Source organism: Sphaerulina musiva, assembly GCF_000320565.1.
Source record: "Sphaerulina musiva SO2202 unplaced genomic scaffold SEPMUscaffold_9, whole genome shotgun sequence".
NCBI lineage: Eukaryota > Fungi > Ascomycota > Dothideomycetes > Mycosphaerellales > Mycosphaerellaceae > Sphaerulina > Sphaerulina musiva.
In genome coordinates, this window is record NW_016017391.1 from 398,239 (window position 1) to 417,010 (window position 18,772).

The 18,772-nt window shown below is 51.5% G+C and overlaps 9 protein-coding genes across 9 annotated transcripts; 4 read left to right on the forward strand and 5 right to left on the reverse strand.

Moving 5' to 3' along the window:
• Window positions 1–1,467: 1,467 nt before the first annotated feature.
• SEPMUDRAFT_158106 (uncharacterized protein) lies at window positions 1,468–2,222 on the forward strand (the record flags this gene model as incomplete). The annotated part of the gene is made up of 1 exon (XM_016907769.1): window positions 1,468–2,222. Exon 1 carries the CDS (start codon window positions 1,581–1,583, stop codon window positions 2,220–2,222), a length of 642 nt encoding a protein of 213 aa, XP_016757989.1. The 5' UTR covers window positions 1,468–1,580.
• SEPMUDRAFT_150976 (SWIB-domain-containing protein) lies at window positions 2,136–3,812 on the reverse strand. Its single transcript, XM_016906517.1, has 5 exons — window positions 3,612–3,812; window positions 3,423–3,547; window positions 2,915–3,352; window positions 2,332–2,855; window positions 2,136–2,249 (listed from the first exon to the last, which is right to left on the reverse strand). Exons 1-4 carry the CDS (start codon window positions 3,622–3,624, stop codon window positions 2,604–2,606), a joined length of 828 nt encoding a protein of 275 aa, XP_016757990.1. The 5' UTR covers window positions 3,625–3,812; the 3' UTR covers window positions 2,136–2,249; window positions 2,332–2,603.
• A 1,447-nt stretch (window positions 3,813–5,259) lies between these two features.
• On the forward strand, window positions 5,260–6,602 carry SEPMUDRAFT_150978 (uncharacterized protein). The gene has a single exon (XM_016906518.1). It carries the CDS (start codon window positions 5,283–5,285, stop codon window positions 6,108–6,110), a length of 828 nt encoding a protein of 275 aa, XP_016757991.1. The 5' UTR covers window positions 5,260–5,282; the 3' UTR covers window positions 6,111–6,602.
• Window positions 6,603–7,130: 528 nt separating this feature from the next.
• Window positions 7,131–8,950, reverse strand: SEPMUDRAFT_150979 (CaaX prenyl protease). Its single transcript, XM_016906519.1, has 4 exons — window positions 8,272–8,950; window positions 8,029–8,152; window positions 7,535–7,969; window positions 7,131–7,431 (listed from the first exon to the last, which is right to left on the reverse strand). Exons 1-4 carry the CDS (start codon window positions 8,851–8,853, stop codon window positions 7,175–7,177), a joined length of 1,398 nt encoding a protein of 465 aa, XP_016757992.1. The 5' UTR covers window positions 8,854–8,950; the 3' UTR covers window positions 7,131–7,174.
• Window positions 8,951–9,206: 256 nt separating this feature from the next.
• Window positions 9,207–11,386, reverse strand: SEPMUDRAFT_150980 (terpenoid synthase). Its single transcript, XM_016906520.1, has one exon. The coding sequence runs from the start codon at window positions 10,540–10,542 to the stop codon at window positions 9,268–9,270; it is 1,275 nt and encodes a 424-aa protein (XP_016757993.1). The 5' UTR covers window positions 10,543–11,386; the 3' UTR covers window positions 9,207–9,267.
• A 582-nt stretch (window positions 11,387–11,968) lies between these two features.
• On the reverse strand, window positions 11,969–12,612 carry SEPMUDRAFT_150981 (uncharacterized protein; the record flags this gene model as incomplete). Its single annotated transcript, XM_016906521.1, has 1 exon — window positions 11,969–12,612. A coding segment is annotated over exon 1 (222 nt), but the record flags the coding sequence as incomplete, so codon positions are not given.
• Window positions 11,969–13,424, forward strand: SEPMUDRAFT_135291 (uncharacterized protein; the record flags this gene model as incomplete). Its single annotated transcript, XM_016902703.1, has 3 exons — window positions 11,969–12,403; window positions 12,477–13,031; window positions 13,144–13,424. The coding sequence occupies exons 1-3, from the start codon at window positions 12,376–12,378 to the stop codon at window positions 13,422–13,424; spliced, it is 864 nt and encodes a 287-aa protein (XP_016757994.1). The 5' UTR covers window positions 11,969–12,375.
• Window positions 13,425–14,030: 606 nt separating this feature from the next.
• SEPMUDRAFT_150982 (uncharacterized protein) lies at window positions 14,031–14,970 on the forward strand. Its single transcript, XM_016906522.1, has 3 exons — window positions 14,031–14,134; window positions 14,194–14,713; window positions 14,818–14,970. Exons 1-2 carry the CDS (start codon window positions 14,055–14,057, stop codon window positions 14,459–14,461), a joined length of 348 nt encoding a protein of 115 aa, XP_016757996.1. The 5' UTR covers window positions 14,031–14,054; the 3' UTR covers window positions 14,462–14,713; window positions 14,818–14,970.
• Window positions 14,971–16,950: 1,980 nt separating this feature from the next.
• On the reverse strand, window positions 16,951–17,657 carry SEPMUDRAFT_9925 (uncharacterized protein; the record flags this gene model as incomplete). Its single annotated transcript, XM_016910658.1, has 2 exons — window positions 16,951–17,238; window positions 17,424–17,657. Coding segments are annotated over 2 exons (522 nt in total), but the record flags the coding sequence as incomplete, so codon positions are not given.
• Between the last annotated feature and the right edge of the window lie 1,115 nt (window positions 17,658–18,772).

The window sequence follows — 18,772 nt, forward strand, 5'->3', positions numbered from 1 at the left end:
ACTGAAACTTTGACACATCTCCCGACCTGCCAAAGACGGGAACCTACCTAGGCCGTATATACATACCTACCATTACCTGGTAACCTCATTCTCTACCTATAAGATGCTGCAAAAGTGACCTGACCTACTTACCTAAGAATCGTGTGTACATCTACATCTTTGGGTTCAAGGTATATATCAGTCCGGACTTGCTCGTGTAAGGTACCTGTGTAGGTGAAATCCGAATTTTATGGCTATCTCATGTCAAATATTGTGTCACGTGCATAGGTATGTAACCAGACTTCCAAGTCCTTCTGAGAATGACTCCTAGTCTCCTACAAAAAGACGAATTTCTACTAGATCACATGTTCTTCTTCCTCTTCTAGCTGTAGATAGGTGGTTGCTACGCGAGGAAATCGATACTACACCTGAGAATAATAGAATTTTCCACAGAGAGAAATAACGCAGTTGCGGTTCCAAGAGCTATACCTCTCTCTCTCTCCCTCCCTCCCTCTCTCTCTATTTCGCGATTATACTCTATCGAAAGAACCTACCTTCTATACAATCCAGCAATTGTTATCCAAGGCGACGACGTATCTAAGGTAGTGTACTTTTTTACAGGATCGTTGAGAAAGTCGACCAGGTAGCTTCCTTAATACCCTACCGACCTGATGCTGTCCGTAGTGCGCTTACCTACGGTAGGTACCTTATCTGTATTTACCGCAGACAGCAGCAACCAAGAAATCAATCAATCAGTCTTTCCTTGATGTATCTAATTTCTAGGTACCGTACCTGACATAGTTAATGTAGGTAGGTAGGTAGGTAGGTAGGTAGGTAGGTAGGTAGGTAGGTAGGTAGGTAGGTAGGTAAGTAAGGTAGGTAGATTCATTCAGCAGTGCATACCTACCTACCTACCTCAGCTTTTCAACATACCTCCCCTCCCCTTCCCTTCTTCAGAGAAATACTCAATACCTACCTGGTTAGGTATCTCACCTGACATTCCATGGTCCTTGCTTGGTAGGTTGATACCTACCAACCTAGGTACCGTACCCATTCTCTCAAAGGTGTGGTAGAATCCAAAGTCTTCTTTCCCATCAGGTAATGGGATGGGATAGGATGGGAAGGGAAGGGAAGGGAAGGGAAGGAGAGGTTGGGTTATTGTGGAGATCGTTACCTACCAGATACTCTCTCTCTCTCTCTCTCTCTCTCTCTCTCTCTCTCTCTCTCTCTCTCTCTTGGGTATCCGCCGGTTCCTACCTACCTTACCAGGCTGTGTATGTATGCACATATGTATATATATTCCACCTTTCCCACCTCCAGGTTCTCATTTTCATTGACAACTTTCAGATCTCCAGCTACCTGTCCCTGACTCTGCTCCGATAACTTCCATCATCATCAAACTCATCATCACCTCGATATCAGAGTGATATCAATATCGACAGCATCAGCATCGACGGTACCGACATCATCAGCATCGACGGCACCCGCGCCAGTATCACAATCACCGAAAATACCAACTTCGACGACACCACCGTCCACAATAACAATAACCCCAAGAAAACCACCCTTAACAACCCCAAAAAACCTTGCCTGGCATAAAAATGGCTGGCCCTCCACTAAGGCGATATCTCCGTGAGCCCACTAGTACGAGATGCCTCGTACTGTCCCCAGCACTGTCCCGAGAACCAGACTCCAAACCAGACTCCACAGTCCAAGCCTCCGAGTCGGGGCGAAAGGGAAAAGGGAAGAGGTCACTCACGCAAGCGGCCCAGAGTGATGTGCCTCTACCACGCCCACGGGCTTTCCCAACACGAGGAGAACGGGCTCGCTTCCCCCCGCGACGCGAGGAAGCGGCGGCAGAAGCTTTCGTGCAGCTCTTTGGCGAGCAGCCAGCAGTCTCTCCTCCTCTTGATGATGACCAAGCCACCGAGGTCAACAGCGAGGTTGCATTCCTGGAGGCTCAGGAGCCGGAGATTGACTTGAGCGTCGATCAAAGACATTGGTACGTGATAGCCCGAGAGCACGCTGCTCTCGAGGGTCGAATCATGACCGATAATCTTTTGCGTGCCGGCGAGAGAGCCTACGCGGAGCTGCTGGGGAGAGTGCCCACCGAGGCGCAGAGCGTGGAGGCATGGCTGCATGGCACCCACGGCGCTGGTGATGCGGAGGTTCGGAGGGCCCGATATCAGATCCTCTATGACGAGGAACTGCAGGGGGTCGATTCGGAAGGCACTGTCGATTGATTGACCAAGTCGGGCAAGAGAGTGGTGCTGTGTCGTCGCAACCGTGAGTGTCTTGTATATATGGAAAGTGAAATCTTTGTGCGGGTAGATAAGGTATTTGGCAACGTACTATCATTTTTCTATCGTCCCACTGTATTGCGGCGCGGCCTTGATCGCAGTCGCAGCATCTTCTCGAACGCACCAGCAAGTAAGTACATCCCATGTCATCAGCAAGTACAGGTACCTCAGTAACTCCTCGCTTCCCATGCCGGCTTTTGAAAATCTCTCAAGGTTCACCGATTGGTCGTAAATAGGTAGGTACGGTAGGTAGCCAAGACTCGTCCCGTCCCAAGTCTTGTTTTTCAACAAGTACATTTGTACCCAAGGTAAATAACAGCACATCTATGATGCCGGGACAATCTCTTCTGCCGGATATAGATGGCTGGCTAGCAGTTTGTTCATGGTGAACATGTGCACCTTGTCGGCCTTGAAGACGGCACGCATCTTGTCGTCGCACAAGATTTGCCGTTTGTCGCTCGGGTCCTGCATGTCGCGTGACTTGACATAGGCCCATATCTGTTTGACGGTTTGTGGTCGCGAAAGTTGTGTCTCGCCCAGCATTTCCGCCAGAGGCTCTGACAGGACCATGGGTTTCTGTGGGACACATGTTAGCAGGAGGCCATGCGCTCCTCACATCATGAGATGCATCTTACATGGAACCCGCCCTTTCGTTCCTTCACGGGCTTATCCCCACTTTCCAACGCGCTGTCATCATCGCTGTTGACCTTTGCAGAACTCTTCTTCTTGGGCTTTTTTGCCTTGGTGACCATGGCTTTCCGCTTGGCGCCTCCGCCTCGCGTTGACCTCGCCGAGGTAGCATTGAGCTCCTGGGCTATTCTCCTCGCCATTTCCTCGTCCGTCTCCTGCTTCTTTTCCTTCTTGACCTTCTTGGGTGCCGGTGAATCCTCCACATCGCTCAACTCTTCGCTCTCGACTTTGCGCTTGTTCGCGAAAGGTGTCGGGGAGAGGGAAGACTCGGCGTAGTCGTGACTCGGCTGACCATTGGTTTGCGGGGCTGGTGCTGTTTCGGCCAGCTTTTGTCGTTCCTGCGCCTTGTCGAATCGATTCATAATCAGGTCGGTGATTGCTTTCTGGGGGGTTCTGTCAGAAACTTCGATGCCGTGTATTTGCTTCATCCACTCGAGGCAAGATCGAGCTCACCTTCTGGCTAGACAGATCGTAGCCAACTTGTTCCTGGAGTTCCTTTCGTATGCGTTTGGCAGATATGGTGTTGAGGTCGGCGGTCCGCAGTATCTCATCGATAATTTGGCCATAGCTGGCCGGGACTGTCCAGTGATCTCGTTAGCCAGTGCTTTCTGTCTGTCTAGTCCGGCGGCGGGATACACTTACGAGCGTCGGCCATGATGGGCGCGTCGCCGGGTGGTTCGCAAAGTCGAGGATGCCGAGTGATACAGTGCAGCACAAGAAGCAGGCGGAGGAGATGGCTGTGCGCGGTGAGAAAGAGACAGAAGAGAAGCGAAGCGAAGTGAAGTGAAGTTTGCTGCAGTCGTCAATAGCGACACGAAGTTAGGTACATGTACATGGAGCAAGCCTGAGACCATGTGCCGCTGTCGACGTTCTAGTTCGACTTCGGTGGTGGAGAACAACGGGACTGGAGACGGCTGGGCTGGGCCGTGTCTGAACTCAAATGCCGCCTGCCGTATACAACTACATGTACAGTATACATGATACTTCATGATAGAATGGAACTAGGAGGTACATAGGTACTTGTATGTACCTGACATGTCACGGGTAGTACTACCTCCCAGGAGCTAACTCCTACATTACAACATTGGTTGTTTCTCTCACTACTTCACTTCGCGCGCCATCCATTACTCTACCCCTTCCCCTTCCCCTTGCCCTTCCCCTTCACCATTAGGAGGTACCGAGATGGATGTACCATTCGTTTGTCACGTCAAATGCAGGTCGGACGAGGCATACATGTAACGTCTAAGGTCGGTACCCAACGTCAGATTCTCCAGGCCGGTAGGAAGTACCGCCGCACCGTGCAACAAGGTTTGCTCCTTCGGCTCGTCAAGTTTGACTTCAGCTTCTGCCTTCTACTATGTATCCTCTAAAACATGTCGGGAGGACATCTTCCACTGCCGGAGTTTCTCGTTAACGCCCCACGAGTTTGTCAGTATCGACGACCCAGAAGTCATCCTACTTCTCCTGATGAATTCTTTATCGGGGCGTTGGCGTGAAACTGCATCAGAAATTGGCCTTTCCACCAGTGGGCTGAGAAGAAAATGCTCCAAATACCGTCACTACGCTTCATGGCGAAGGATGATCATCTGTCAGCCACCCATCAAGAATGTTCATCATATGCATTTCAAAATACAGCGTAAAATACGCGCTGAGCACCCAGATCCCCTGAACATTACACACATTCTGATATATATTATCGAAAACACTGACTACATTTTCCACGATACTTACTTTGTTACTACTGACGTCTTCGAGTCTGATGAATCGCATACAGTAGAAGCTACGAGCTAGCCCCTTTTGAATGGTTACAAGTGACAAGATCTGACGCTGCGATGATGTTGCCAAGGGCTGGAATCTCGAGAGACGAGAATCTGGAGAAGTGGATCGCAATGTATGTATCTGTAGTCGTTCAGGAGAGGGCATACAAGCAATAGGTAGGTACTTCAGCGCTGCAGAGAAATACACGTCGAAGTATTTGGCTGTATTGTGCCTACATCGCAAGAAATCGCATGGCAAAGATGAGGCTGTGCATAGCTTGGCGCTGTCTCATGCTTGATTTGTTGATGAAGAATCTTTCCATGTACACTAAGGTAATGTATGCTCATCTAAGGTATCTCGACGGAGGTAAGGTTGTCTACATGATATTGATCGGGAAGGAGATGGAGGCCGGTCCTTGTAGATTCGCGTAAATAAGGTTCGAGTAGTTCTGGAGACCCACTTAAAAAGATACTCGACTTGAACTCCCACAACCTCACTTTCCATTTACACTCTCCAGAAACACCCTGTGCGAGTCTGGGCCACCGATACAGAGCGATGGCGACCTCACAACAAGCCCGATACACCTCCTTCCCGCCGATGAAAATCCAGAGGTCAGCGCAAATTTCGCAAAAGGACGCACAACCAATCCTCGCAAATTTTCTCGAACGCACCAAAACGAAGCCACATCTCCACCCCGACGCGTGGCTCGCGACTGAAGGAGTACGATGGGGTCCAAAGGGAGGACCGAACGGTGGTTGGGCGATTCACCACCTGAAGCGCATTGAATCGGGGATGCGAGGCGTCAGCTTGATGCCAGAAAGTAAAGACGAGCTTGTCGCAAAGTTTGGTGATGAAGCCATTCAACACGGCATCAACAGTAGTGATCCGAATCAGCTAGGCGATGACACTGCGCTGGATGAGTCGATTACGAAGACTGAATCGCATCATGTGGAAGAGCCGATCGATCTCTCTGGTAAATCTGGCAAAGACTTGACTCCTGCGGAGAAGAAAGCTAGAAAGGAAGCGAAGAAGAAGCGCTCGTTACAGGAACAGGCCGATGGAGAACGAGCGAGTAAGCGAAAGAAAGAGCCGGGAGTCAAGAGCGAAGCTATGGACCTCGACAACGATCCAGATGCGCAGTCGAAGGAGTCGTACGAGCGAGAGCAGAAGATTCTGGAGGGTGAAGTGGGCGAACGTGAAGGCGCCCCGTCTTCCAAGCAGAACATACCAGAACCAACCCTTGTCACGCATGATGCCGATGGAAAGGTCGATGTGCCCAAGGAAGCTCGCACTGCAGAGGAGAAGGCTGCTAAGAAGGCTGCTAAGAAAGCACGACGGGACGAGTCCAAGACGAGTAAAAAAGATCGTAAGGCTGCAAAGTAGGCCATGTCGAGTTGTTGGGAATCTATCAGAGCGTCTCAGCTTGCTCCTACAGCGAGTATTCCGACAGCCACGACTGGACGCGCCGCTGAGAGGGTCGAGTCTGCCGATCGCCCTGATCTTGAATGGGTTGGGCCGTTATTATCACGACCGGATTACATCAAGCAACTCAACAAAGCGATTCCGGAGAGCATGGACAGCCTCGACAATAGCGACGTCAGTGGTCGAAGATGGTATGGAACAACTCAAGCGACAAGAAAGAACAAGGGCGAGACATTCCAAGACAAGGCCATACGTGAGGCATCAGAAGCTGTGATCGAGCCATTGCAGTGCCACGAATCGCCAGGCGAGCCTACCGCAAGGAAATCAGGGCAACCATTGAAGCACCGCAAGCAGAAGCTGTTACTCTAAGACCCAATTCCAGGGCACATGCACGACCTAGCACTCTCAGTCATTCTGATCTGGACGAAGTACGGAAGAAGAAGAAGAAGAAGAAGAAGAAGAAGAAGAAGAAGAATGCACTCCCAGGCGGGGCGCGATAGATGGCGGCGAGACCTAGAAGTAAAGAGGACAGCTGCGACGCTCACTAAGAAATCGAAGTGCTGAGATGGGCTCCCGCATGGCGTCGTGAGGGGACCAGAATGCGCTGGCTGGAGGCGATGGGAACAAAAAGGTACATGTGCATATGTGACGGGTGTGTGTGTGTGTGTGTGTGTGTGTGTGCGCGCGCGCGCGAGAAACGATGCCTACTGAGGCGGCAAGCGATCGATGGCTCTGACCAGAATGGGGATCTATTTTTATCCAGAGAGATTAGTCGTGGCTCCCGAGAACAAAAACCTGAAGATGGAGAGAGAGAGAGAGAGACAGCAGCAGCAGAAAAGGTCGCATGCAATCTGTTGTAGAGACTATCAGCGTATTACACAGCACAGCACAGCACAGCACAGCACAGCACAGCACAGCACAGCGAGTCAGCACCAATGCAAAAAAGTGAAAATCATAAAAAAGCGACATGGATCTCAGCATGAAAATTTCAATAGCTAACGGTCTTTACTTGGAATTATTCAATGCTACAACTCCTTTTTCTCTCCACTGCCACCCTTAGCAGCAGCAGGAGCATCTTTCCCTCCAATCTTCACATCTTCGTCCGAAATCTTTCTCTCCGACGTCCACCCGATGGCCTTTAGTCTTTCCGTCAAAATGGGATGACTGTAGTGAAAGGCAGAATACATCCAATCAGCGTCCATGGAACTCAGATTCTGCTTCTGGAGTTTGATGAGCGCCGCGGCCAATTCGGATGCGTAGCCGAGGGAGTGGGAGAAGGCGTCTGTTGGGATTGAGTTTGTCAGTTCTGTTTCCAAATACCTTTTTTGTGATAACTCAAGAGGAGAGGGCGCAATGATGGGGAGGGAAAGAAAGATGGAACATACCAGCTTCAAATTCAAACTTTCTCGTCAAAGCATTCATCCCAAACTTGACCAGACTATCGGTGGGGCTCAAGACTTCGTTGAAGAGTAAGAAGCCAATCAAGATGGGTCTTTCCACTTCGAATCCAAAGGCCTTAAACAAGCTGTTGTTCTTGATAAACACGCTAAACAGTGCGAAGATGTAGAACAAATGGAAACTGCTGATTCCCAACAGTTTTACAGTGTGTCCCATCTTCCAGTGTCCCAGTTCATGTGCGAGTACGGCTTCGATTTCTGGAGTCGTGGATTTTTCGATCAAGGTATCGTAGAGAACAATCTTCTTGGGTAGACCCGGGAGACCGGTGAAGTATGCGTTAGAGTGGGAGGAACGTTTCGATCCGTCGATAACTTGGAGCTTGTCGAGCGGGAAGTGGAGTTTGGCTGCGAGAGCTTCGATGCCTAGAAAGCGGATGTCAGGAACTGTTATTGGGCATGTGGTTGTTGCTTGATTTTCTTACGTTCTTTGAGAGAGCCGGCCTCTAGAGGTTTGAGTGTGTTGAAAAGGGGGACGATGAAAATCGGGTATATCGTCACAGCGAGGAGTTGGACCACGAACATAAAAGCCCAGATGTAGAAGAAGAACTGTAAATCACATCGTTAGTCCATCGGTCTGTTGTTGAGAACCTCCTCAAAAGCAACCAGCAGCATGCATCCTCCAGCATGAGGCCAACTTCAGCTTCAACAGAAAAGAGCAGACTCACCTTATCACCCGTAGCCTGAATAATCCTAAAGAAAGCCGCCCCAATCGGTATCCCAAACGCCAAACTCAGCGCCTGCCCTTTGACCAAATCCGTCAACCATAGTCCCACCGTCTGCTTATTGAATCCAAACTTCTCTTCCAACACAAAGTGATGCCAGTAACTGAACGGCAACCCCACCAACGTGTCCAAGAAACTGTACGAAAAGACAAACACCAAACTCCTCGTAATCTCGCCCGAGAACCTCAAGGGCGCATATTTCGAAATCAACAGCCCGGACACCGCCCACCATGACGGGTAGAAATTGTATGAGATCAAAGCGATATTCTTCATCTGATTGAATGTGGCAGAGACGACGCCAAATTTGGCTTTGGCGCGTCCGTACGCTTGCGATTTGTCGTGGGTTTTTTGGTCGATTTCATTTTTGAGTTGGGCGGGGATCTGTTGGGAGCGGAGGATTTGGTATTGGCGGTAGGTGAGGTAGGACTCGAGGGCGTATTCGGCGACGGAGAAGGTGATGATGAGGGTCTTCCAGGGAATGTAGTCCTGGTCGATGGCTGCGCCGAGGCGCTTTAGGAAGTCCATGGGCGTGGTTATTCGGCTGGTACCCTCATGTGTTGTTGGTATTGATGTTGTGGATGTTGGTGGTTGGTGGTCGGTGGTCGGTGGTCGGCTGGGAGGTGTTTGGTGAGAGGTGGGAAGTGAAAAGGACAACGGAGCGAAAAGGTCAAACGTGTCATGAGTACCTTAAGTTACGGTAATATCTCTTGCACGCGTCCATGGCAAGGATGTGCATGTCCCGCGTCTACCACTGCTTGGCGGTGACTTCACTCTGCTCTACATCGTCAGAAATTCACGACATATATCTGCATAACCCATAATTCGATACCGCCCTTTCGCCAACGGCATACATATTGAGAAATCAGACTGGATAATCATCAAATTAAGGAAGCCTCAAAATTGCTAGCAACTGATCACTGTGTGCAGATGTATTCCAACTTAGTCCTGTATGTACTGTGTCTCCTCTCTCACCATCCGTGCCCTCCAAGTTACTCCCCAAAGCAGAGCCTTCTTCCTCGCATCGCCCAGAACCCGAGAGAACCCCCTCCGAGGAACTTGATATCGTCGAGAATGCGTCGCCCAAGCATAATGGGTCGCCAAGAACCCAAGGAGACAGTCCGCATACTTCCTGGACGGGCTTGTCAAGTTCCGGGCGCGAGTAAGTTGAGTCCAGCATGTCAAGGCGGAGTCCACGGCTTTGTTATGCATATCGACGACTGTAGTGAAAGCGGATTCCAGGTCCTGACTCTGCTGCTTCACGAGGAGTGAGATCATGTTGAACTGCTCCCCTTCGGCCATGTCCTTTTCGAGACCGACAATGTCGTTTTGAAGTCCCACTGCGAGCGTCACACTAGAGCACAGTGAGGCTAGAAGTTGAGAGATTTGGTCGTCTTCGCTGGGACTGGGGCTGCACAGGAAACATCTTATAATGGCGAAGAATGGCGCCAGGCCGATGGTATGCGTGCGCAAGCAAAGGTAATCCTCGGGTGTCAGCCCCTCTGATCCCATTCGTGACCCTCTTTCGAGGTGCATGAATTGCAGCACGGATATAACAGTCTCTGCACAGTGTCTGATATGCTCGGGCGCAAGGACCTTGTGATACCGTCGAATGAGCGCTTGAGTAAGCTGCACTACGGGACCGCCTTCGCTACCGTGTGAGCTGGTATCACTGGTGGTGTCCGAACTCGCACAACTGATGCGATTTGTTGATGGCGATAGTTCTTTTCTGGTGCTGCTTGAGCTGCTCTTGCTGTCCAGACCTGGTCCCCATACGCACGACTCTCTGATGAGGCGGATACTTTGCTGCAGTGCAAGTCGGCCGGCTGAATCTGTCATACCCTCCACCAAGTCGTCGATCGTACAGAGGAAGTGGAACCAAGCAGTCATCGCCATCAATGCATGTTGGTCGTCGATCAACGGGAATGCCTTGCGGACAGACAATACTTCGATAGCTGCCTTCTTCCATGTCCAAAGTTCTGACTTGGGGCATGTCGAGCTCACAAACGCATAATATTGCGCGCGTATGAGTGCGACAAGATCGATAGGAGTCCGCTGGCCCTCGAGTTCGTAGCGCTCGAACGTGACTGTCGGAATCCTGAGTGGTTTTATGGCGACTTTCGGTTCAGGGCAAGTAGGATAGTGCTCAATACAAATTGATGCTGGATTGTAGCCCTCGACTTCTGCGCTGTCCTGTCCAAGTGTGCCGGACAACATTTTTCAAGCGAGTAGACTCCAATACGGAGCGGATCGACAACGGGCGCTGCTGAGTCTGCACAGCGACAGAGCCAACGATATAAGTGCCGAGATGCTTCTTGAGTTTGACCTGCACAACAGACTTTGTTCGCTGGCACTTCGGGGTCTTATAGAAAGGATACCTGACGCTGGAGCAAGCTGCCATGCTGCCATTCACGGCGACCAGGCATCATTCGAGTTTTCCGAGAGTCCCGTCGTCCAGCTGAATTGTCAACGTGGGAGACAGCTCTCCTTGCTCACATCGGACCAACAGGAGAGTCTGAGCGATGGACACCGCCTGTCGTCGAGGTGAACAGGATGCCAGGAGTCCCACATCACCGAAGGGTCAGGATCGGCAACGACGGAACGTTCACAATATTTTTATTCTCACCTCATCAAGCTCAACGGCCCTGAAGCCTGCACCTCTGTCACATCGATGGCAAGTGTGTTGATGGGTAGCCTTGAGAGAGCACATTGATACCACGCTGTCGTTGCTGCACGATTCGTCGTCCGGATCTTGCTCGGAACATGTGTGATGTCCGCGGGCCACCAACCATCTGCGTGGAAAGCATGCAACATACTTGACTGAGTCCTGGACATGACACGGCACTCCCAGTCGGAGAGCGAGGCTTAATACAGAGCATGGATCAGGATATTGTCACACATGCCGACGGCTTTATTGCCACTTTGGCTTTGATATCCGCTCTGTACGTCGCGATTCTCGCTTGGTGTAAGCAATCGACAGACACCTGAGACGCTATATGCTGCTCGGCTGCTCGGTTATTCAGCTGCTCAGCTGCTCAGCTGCACAACTGCTGCAACTGGCATGGGGGCCTGTTCTATAGATAGATGGCGTGGACTGCCCGACCTTGGGGCGGTATGGGCAGTAAACCGCTGTGACCCGAGAACAGTCTTCTTAGTTAGGCAGTCGGTCCTGACCAAGCTTTGTGACGATATGTCCTGGAACACGCCTGTTGGGCGAGTCGGCGTACCCGAATGCCAAAGTCGGCATTGATTGCAGCGGGAATCCTGACTGACTTCGGCCTGGGAGCGTCGCAGTGCCTTAGGCGGTATGTCTGGCATGCCAAGCCTCTCGTGCAAAAGTCAATCGACAATGCTTGAATCTCGCCGTCGCAACGTGCACTGTATAGCAAGGGTGTCGCTGACGTGCAGATGAGCCATTTTGCAGTCTTGACATGCAAGCAGCCCCCAGTCATTGCAGTCAATAAGATCAGATAATGTCTTTGACAGGTCTATACTGTCTATAGGCGTCGCAATATGAACCCTGACGCCACCCAGTGGCATCCACTTTCCTGTTTCTTGGTTTCTTGAGCGGCTGAGCCGGATTTAGATAATGTAAGATTGGGTTGAACCCTTAAGTTCTGGAGTCTGTGCAGTGTGCAGGCATGCATAACCAGTCTTCTTCCATATGTAGCCTGTACATATATATCCCTGCTATGCTCGAACTCGCCGTCTACTTTCCCGCCCTGTGGATCGGCTTTCGAAGTCTGTGATCGAGCGCAAGCAGTTTCGAGCCAATGAAGGAACAACACGGCATACATCCATGGACAGGCTTGCATAGCGAACCTCCGTCCATGGTCGGGTCCAGTCCAATCCGCAAAAATACACATTCAGTTATACACCAACCAGCATACTCGGCCATGAGTGCTCAGCCTGCCGAAGGCAGACCGCCCGAAATAAAAATCTCCTCGGAGCACTAGCACTCTGGCCCTCGCATTATAGGTGCATATCGTGCGCTCCACACTTTTGCGTTCCAGACTGCAGAGCCAGCACAATTGGAGAGAGTCGCTCACCATGGGAAACGTTATCGCCAAGGCTAATGGTATTTTCTTCCTACCTCGCTTCCAGCCATTGGCCAAATCCAGAGAGAGTCGACTGACACTGTCCACTTGCAGACTTCGAGACGGGCTCGCCAGAGTACAACCGCTTCTTTCCTTTCGCTCTGCCGTACACGAGCAACCATTATCTCCAAACTGGAGGTCCTCTGGCGCTGTACAGTGCCAACTTCGTGATTGCTGGGGAAGTACTTTTAATGCATGGCGTCTTCTTCGGACTCTTTGCCATCCTACAGGGCTTCTCGGTGCGCAGAATGATGGACCAGCACTATCTGTCCCTTGTTCTGGCCTTCACCTTCATCCTCCTCCCGATCCATTTTCTGTTCGATATGAACTTGGACCAGTCGAAGTTGACCTTTTTCGTCGAGCACGTTGCGATCGAATACCTGATCGGAGTGCGAGTCCTTGCACCCGCGAAATTCGTTGCAGCTAGGTCTGGCCTTATTCTTCTTTTGATGTGGCTTATGCTTGTGGCGAGCTCGGCGGTCATTGTTGGCAACCATGCAGCAGTGTTTGTGGTGGTCATCGCTTTCATATCGGACACTATCTTGGCTGTGTCGGGGGCGGTGTTGATCTGGAGATGGTCGCGAGAGAGACACTCCACGGCCGGCTTTCGTCGCCGCAAACTGGCTGCTGAGGCTGTATCTGGCGTCGGCTTCATGCTGCATGGCAAGTCGAAGCCTCATGCTACTTGATAATCAAACAGCTGCTGACACATGTACTGCAGGTATCACCGCAATGGTGAACGCACCAGTGGTGGCAGTGATTCTGTGGGGCAACTATCACGCTCAGGCTTTCGCGATCGAGTGGACATCCATCTTCATGACGGGACTCTTGTGCCAAGGGATGCAGGTGCCCGTGGCAGCTCTGTTCTTCCAGAATCTAGCTTGCTGTTGCACACGTCGTCGTAAAGTATCGCCAGGCCAAGCTGAGTGGCAAGATGAGCCACTGCCCGACGACGACAGCAGCGTCCCATCGACATTGTTCAAGACGGAGAGCCCAGTTTAGCAAGAAGGACGGAAGCGGTAGTTAAGTTCGGACGACGGAATAAGCCATATCACATCACATCAGCATCATACCAAGGCTTTCGAATACATGTAGATCCGTGATGTCGTGTTTGTTCCTGAGTGGTTGTCGAGAGCTCCGGCGAAACATGGCTCAATTCAGCAATGATCTCGGCCAAACCGCACATTTGGCGAGAAGCTACCAGACTTCATCGACAGAGACACCGCTTCTGCGTCCCAAGTCCATACATAAGTCGCTTGCGGGAGTCTTGCTGATAGTCTGGTCAAGTCGAGTGGGAAAGGCAATAGGCCGCATCGTATCGAGTGATGAAAGTGCTCTCGCTGCAGTCAGAAAACGGCTCAATTATTTGATCAGATGCCCGAATGCATATCACATCCGTTGTTAGCGTTCGATGGTGTGTAAACATATGTGCCCGTGTATGTGCACATTGAAGGTGAAGGTGAAGAGGAACTTGAGTTTGATTATGTCCGTCTGGGTCGAATAGGAGTGTCTGCCGGCGCGGCCTTGGGTCTTGGCATCCATCGACCGCAGTCTTCGGGATTCCGCTCAGCTCCATCAACATCGACGTCAATTCACCCCCATCACGGCACCGATAAACTACTTTACGCAAATATGCCGTGCTCACGCTGTATTCGGGTGGCCACCAGCGCCGTACGCTTCTCCACACAAACCACGCAAACCACACAACGCAGGTACGATGTCTCCATGCTCCTTGGAGAAAACCACCACTAATACCATGCCCTCCTTCTAGATCGCTCTCCCTTCTAAGCAGCATCACACCCACACGACCTGCTCTCCTCGCGTCACGACCCACCAGTATCCTTCCCGCTGCAACGCTAGATTCTCAACTCACAGGCCTCTCGATATCGCAAGTCCGAGGCGCGAAGCGAGACACATTTAAGCCTTCGCACGTTGTGCGGAAGCGCAGACACGGCTACCTGAGTCGCATCAAGACGAGAACGGGCAGGCACATACTCAAAAGAAGAAGAGCAAAGGGCAGGTCTACGCTGAGTCATTAGCAGTGTTCGGGAGTATGGTCTCGCGTGCTCGAACTGTCCGACTTGACTGGGAAGAACTGGGGATTGCACCAGCTATAGAGGGAGGCGGGCGAGCGAAGCAGGACGTCGGACCTGAAGCTAAGATGAAAGAGCCAAAGCGAGGATGCATCGTCTCGGCCTGCGAGTAAGGACGCTTGATGGGATTCACAGGCATGTAACGAACGCAGGTGGCAGGATTGCGGCTGCGGGAACTGCGACATGTCCTCAAGAAGAGTACGTTAGTATACACAAGAGCCGACAGAAGTGCTCACTTCTGGCTTTTGACGAGGAATCTCGTGAGACAGTATTGTCAGCCGTTGATGTTTGGTTTATTGTAGGCTGCTCACCATCGGTGCTACATTGTTCGTTCCCCTCGCCGGTGTCTCGCTGCCATGACGGGATACGGGGGAAAGAACTTGGTGAAGTAGGTGAGGTAACGTAGAAAAAGCTCTGGTCGCTTCCACGTATGAAGGGCACTTCTAGAACATGTCTTGACTCCAAATTTGCGACCATTTCCACGCTCTTCTCGACACACTTGCCTGTACACGACTTCGCAACGTCGCCCCAACCACACACACACACACACACACACACACACACTAGCACCCGGACATCCGACATGGACGAATCTACTGAAATGCAGACCACCATCCAGGAATACGAGGCACTCATCACAAGTTTCGTGTCATCGGACATATCTCCCGAATTCATTCGGAGTCTCGCCATTCGAAACGCACGCATGTCTGACTGGGTACGAAATGCCCGTCACCGAGTGAAGACTGTGCTAATCAGCCGCAGCACGATGCAAAAGCGGCCACGGAGCCAGTAGTCGATGAGCAACGAACCGACCGACACCACTCGAGGGACAGCGAGAGCGCCGCTCAACATGTCAAAACACCACCGCAGGACGAGAGAGTCGATTCGACGCAGGACCGCGCCATCCACACAACGCGGTACACCAAGAATACCACTGTAGAGCCCAACGCCTCGGTGCAGGGCACAGTCAAAGACACATGGACTTGGGACAAGGTTCGCAGCGACATCAAACCAGTGACCCAGAACGAGGATAAGCAAGGCGGTGACGTCGAGTTTGCGCTTCTGACTGATGTACGTCACGATATGTCCTCACATCGCGAGCTTCGTACTGACTCATCACAGACTGGAGAATCCGAACTACAGACACCACCAATGACTCCCGAGGCAGCTATTGCACGCGATAGCTCCGCAGACAGCCTTGAACCAGCGTGGAACGTAGCGCGCGAGGAGCGCCAGGCGCGAAAGGCCAGTGAGCAACTAGCGCGGAAGGGCAAGAAAAGTGACAAGGCAACGAAACATCCAAAGACAGCCACGGCTGAGCCAAGACTCGAGCGCCGAGACTCAAAGCAATACAGTAAGCTCGTATCACTACAGAAAGGTCCAGACACCATCCCAGTATTTTGCGCACTGCCACAGTCCGCGAAGATCGAGGTGAAGCAAGGCAGCGAGACCGAGATCAAGCCAGTCGACACCACTGAACCGGAGCCGCACGGAAGCGACGAAGGACCCAAGACTTTGGTATGGCAAACGGCAGAAGCACAATACTTCCGCAGCAAGTGCGGTAAGACAGTCGCTCTCACGACCCGTGAGCCCACGCTCAAAGTGACTCCCACTGAACTTGCACCGCAACCACGACTACCAACACTGGCAGAGTCCAAGCCGCAACAAGAAGTAGACCGCCCTACCGATTTGGCCCGTTCAGCTCTTCTTCCCTTACAGACCATCTCATCATCCTCATCACCATCCTCATCGTCATCGCCATCACTGTGTTCACCACCAGATATCTCCCCGCCACTTAGCTGTTCACGCTGCAGCTCCAACCACGGAATCTTTATAGCTCCTGCCGGTAATACCCACCCCATCACCGATACCCAATACACCGTGATGCTCGATACATTAGTTGAAGCCGGAACAAAAGGTGAATTGACGCTCGAAGTCGGAGACGCGATTGTCAAGCGCTTCATGTGTGGCAAAATGAGCTATGCGACTGCTTTGAAGGATGTCTGCTGTGGTCAGGAAGGGGCTTTCTCTGCGGTGATGTTGATGGTGCTCGGGGCGTTGGCGGTGGGGGTGAGAGGATGAGGTGATGGACCGGGGAGAAGGAGGGGTTGGGTGCAGAGGTGAAGGACCAGGACGGGAAGAGGATGAGATGTGGTCTGGTGAGTGTGCGCTGAGCTGAACGGGCCGAGCGAGTGTCAGGGAAGATGCATCTTTCGCTTTTTGCCGGTGGCAGACTTGAAGTTTTCAAGGGACAGTTTCCCCATTCGATGAAAAACATATCCCATCATCCATGAACCCCTCGACCGGTCTATAATGTATTCAACTTTTTTCAAACCCCCCACTCATCCCCAAACAACTCTCAGACCCAACAACATCCCCCCTCCCCTTCCACCCCCCACTCCCCCTCCCCCCTTCTACATCCCCCTCCAAGTCCTCCCCATCAACCGATTCGCCACATCCCTCACATACCCCTCGGTCGCGCCCTTGCCATCATTCAACTCCTTCTGATTCACACTTCCCGAATTATACCTCCTGAACGCACGATACCAATTCTTCTCTTCCGCCTCATAACACTGCTGAAGTCCCTCTCCGCCATCTGGACCGGCCACACCTTGGGTGCCGTCGCGGATCATTTGGAGAATGCTGCCTTGTGGGTCTGAGGGGTTGAATTCGACGCCGTTGTGGGATTGCATGAGGCCGGGATTGCGGACGCCGTTGTTGGTCTGTAAGGGTTTTTTGTTAGCGGGGAGTAGGGGGTTTAGGAGGATGAATGGGGTTTCTGGAGGTTGCCGTTGGCGGGGTGTGGGTGGATGAGGAGGGGAGGAGGAGAAGAAGTAGGGAGATGGGAGGAAATGGGTAAGTCAGGGAAAGGGGGGGATGAAAAGTAAAAGAAAAAAAAGAGACATACAGTCCTCACACGAACATCCCCTCCCGATTCCTGCACAATCACACACACAATCACACGAGCATCGACTCCAGAATCCTTGGAAACAATTTCGATTGCATTTCGAATATGTTCAATTTCGCTCTCGGAATTATGAAGTCCCATCAATTGGCGATTCTGTTCCCACAGAAGTTCATATTTAGCCCAAGTTTGCGGATCAGGAAAATTCGAAGCTGGACCGCTGTAGCGGATATATTCTCCCGTAGTAGGAAGTGAGCTGACTTGAAAAACTGCTTGATCTCCATTTGTCGTAGCAGGCGAGATAGTAGGAGGAGGAGGAAGTCCTTCACCTCCGCTCTTCGCAGGAACATTAATCACTTGGTCCACTTGCAAGTTAGTAGCTGGAACCCCTGGATTCGCGGCTTCGATTTCGGCAACGGAGATTCCAGCTGCTTGACTGATGCTCCAGAACGTGTCGCCGGACTTGATGGTGTACTTGGTGGATCCAATAGGACCAGGAGCTGCAGCGGGCACATTTAGGATTTGGCCGACTTGGAGGTTTGTAGCAGAGACGCCGGGATTGGCAGCTTCGATCGCTGCGACTGAAATTCCCAGGCCCTGGGCGATGGAAGAGAAAGTATCGCCCGATACAACTGTGTAAGTCATATTAGTGGTCGTGCTGAGACTTGGCGAATGGAAGTCGAAAGTTTGTATGTATTGATATACTGTACTGTACAGTGATACTTCCCGCTCGCCCCAAATGCAAGAATAAAAAAATAAAATCTCAAAGAGTCGGTAAAAGATGTATGTACCTCCTCCCCCAACCGAACGACAAGTCTTGTTCGCCACCCACTGGGGGGACCTAGCCCGATGATGACACCAAACCTCTCCAAAGTGGCAAGAAGTAGCAATCCCTACCTATGTAGCAGGTATTTCAGAGATCTGCTTTTCCAATCAATATGCCCAGTTCTCCCCGAGCTGCGAGCATATTTTAAGCTCCAAAAAAGACGAGATCTGGGGCCCAGGATACGGACAGCAAAAGCTTGTGCCTTGTAAAGCTATCGTACAGTATTTTATCCCAGAACCCTGAGCACATGTTTTGTCTGTATGGCATATGCTCTCAAGCCTCAAGGTATGTTAAAGAGTTTGTAGAAGTTGCGAAGAAGCTCTTTTGTGGAGAGCTAGGGGGCTAGATGGGAGATGTTGTGTTACAGCTGGTGACTTGTTGTGTAGCCGAGGAAGTCTTCAGGAAAAAAGGGGGGATGAGGTCAGAGACAGGAATAGTTGGAACTGTGCGGCGTGTGCGCACTGGCTTGGGAGACAGGGGATTTGGTTGAGAGAAGAGAGAAGAAGGAAGAAAGGGGGGAGGGGGG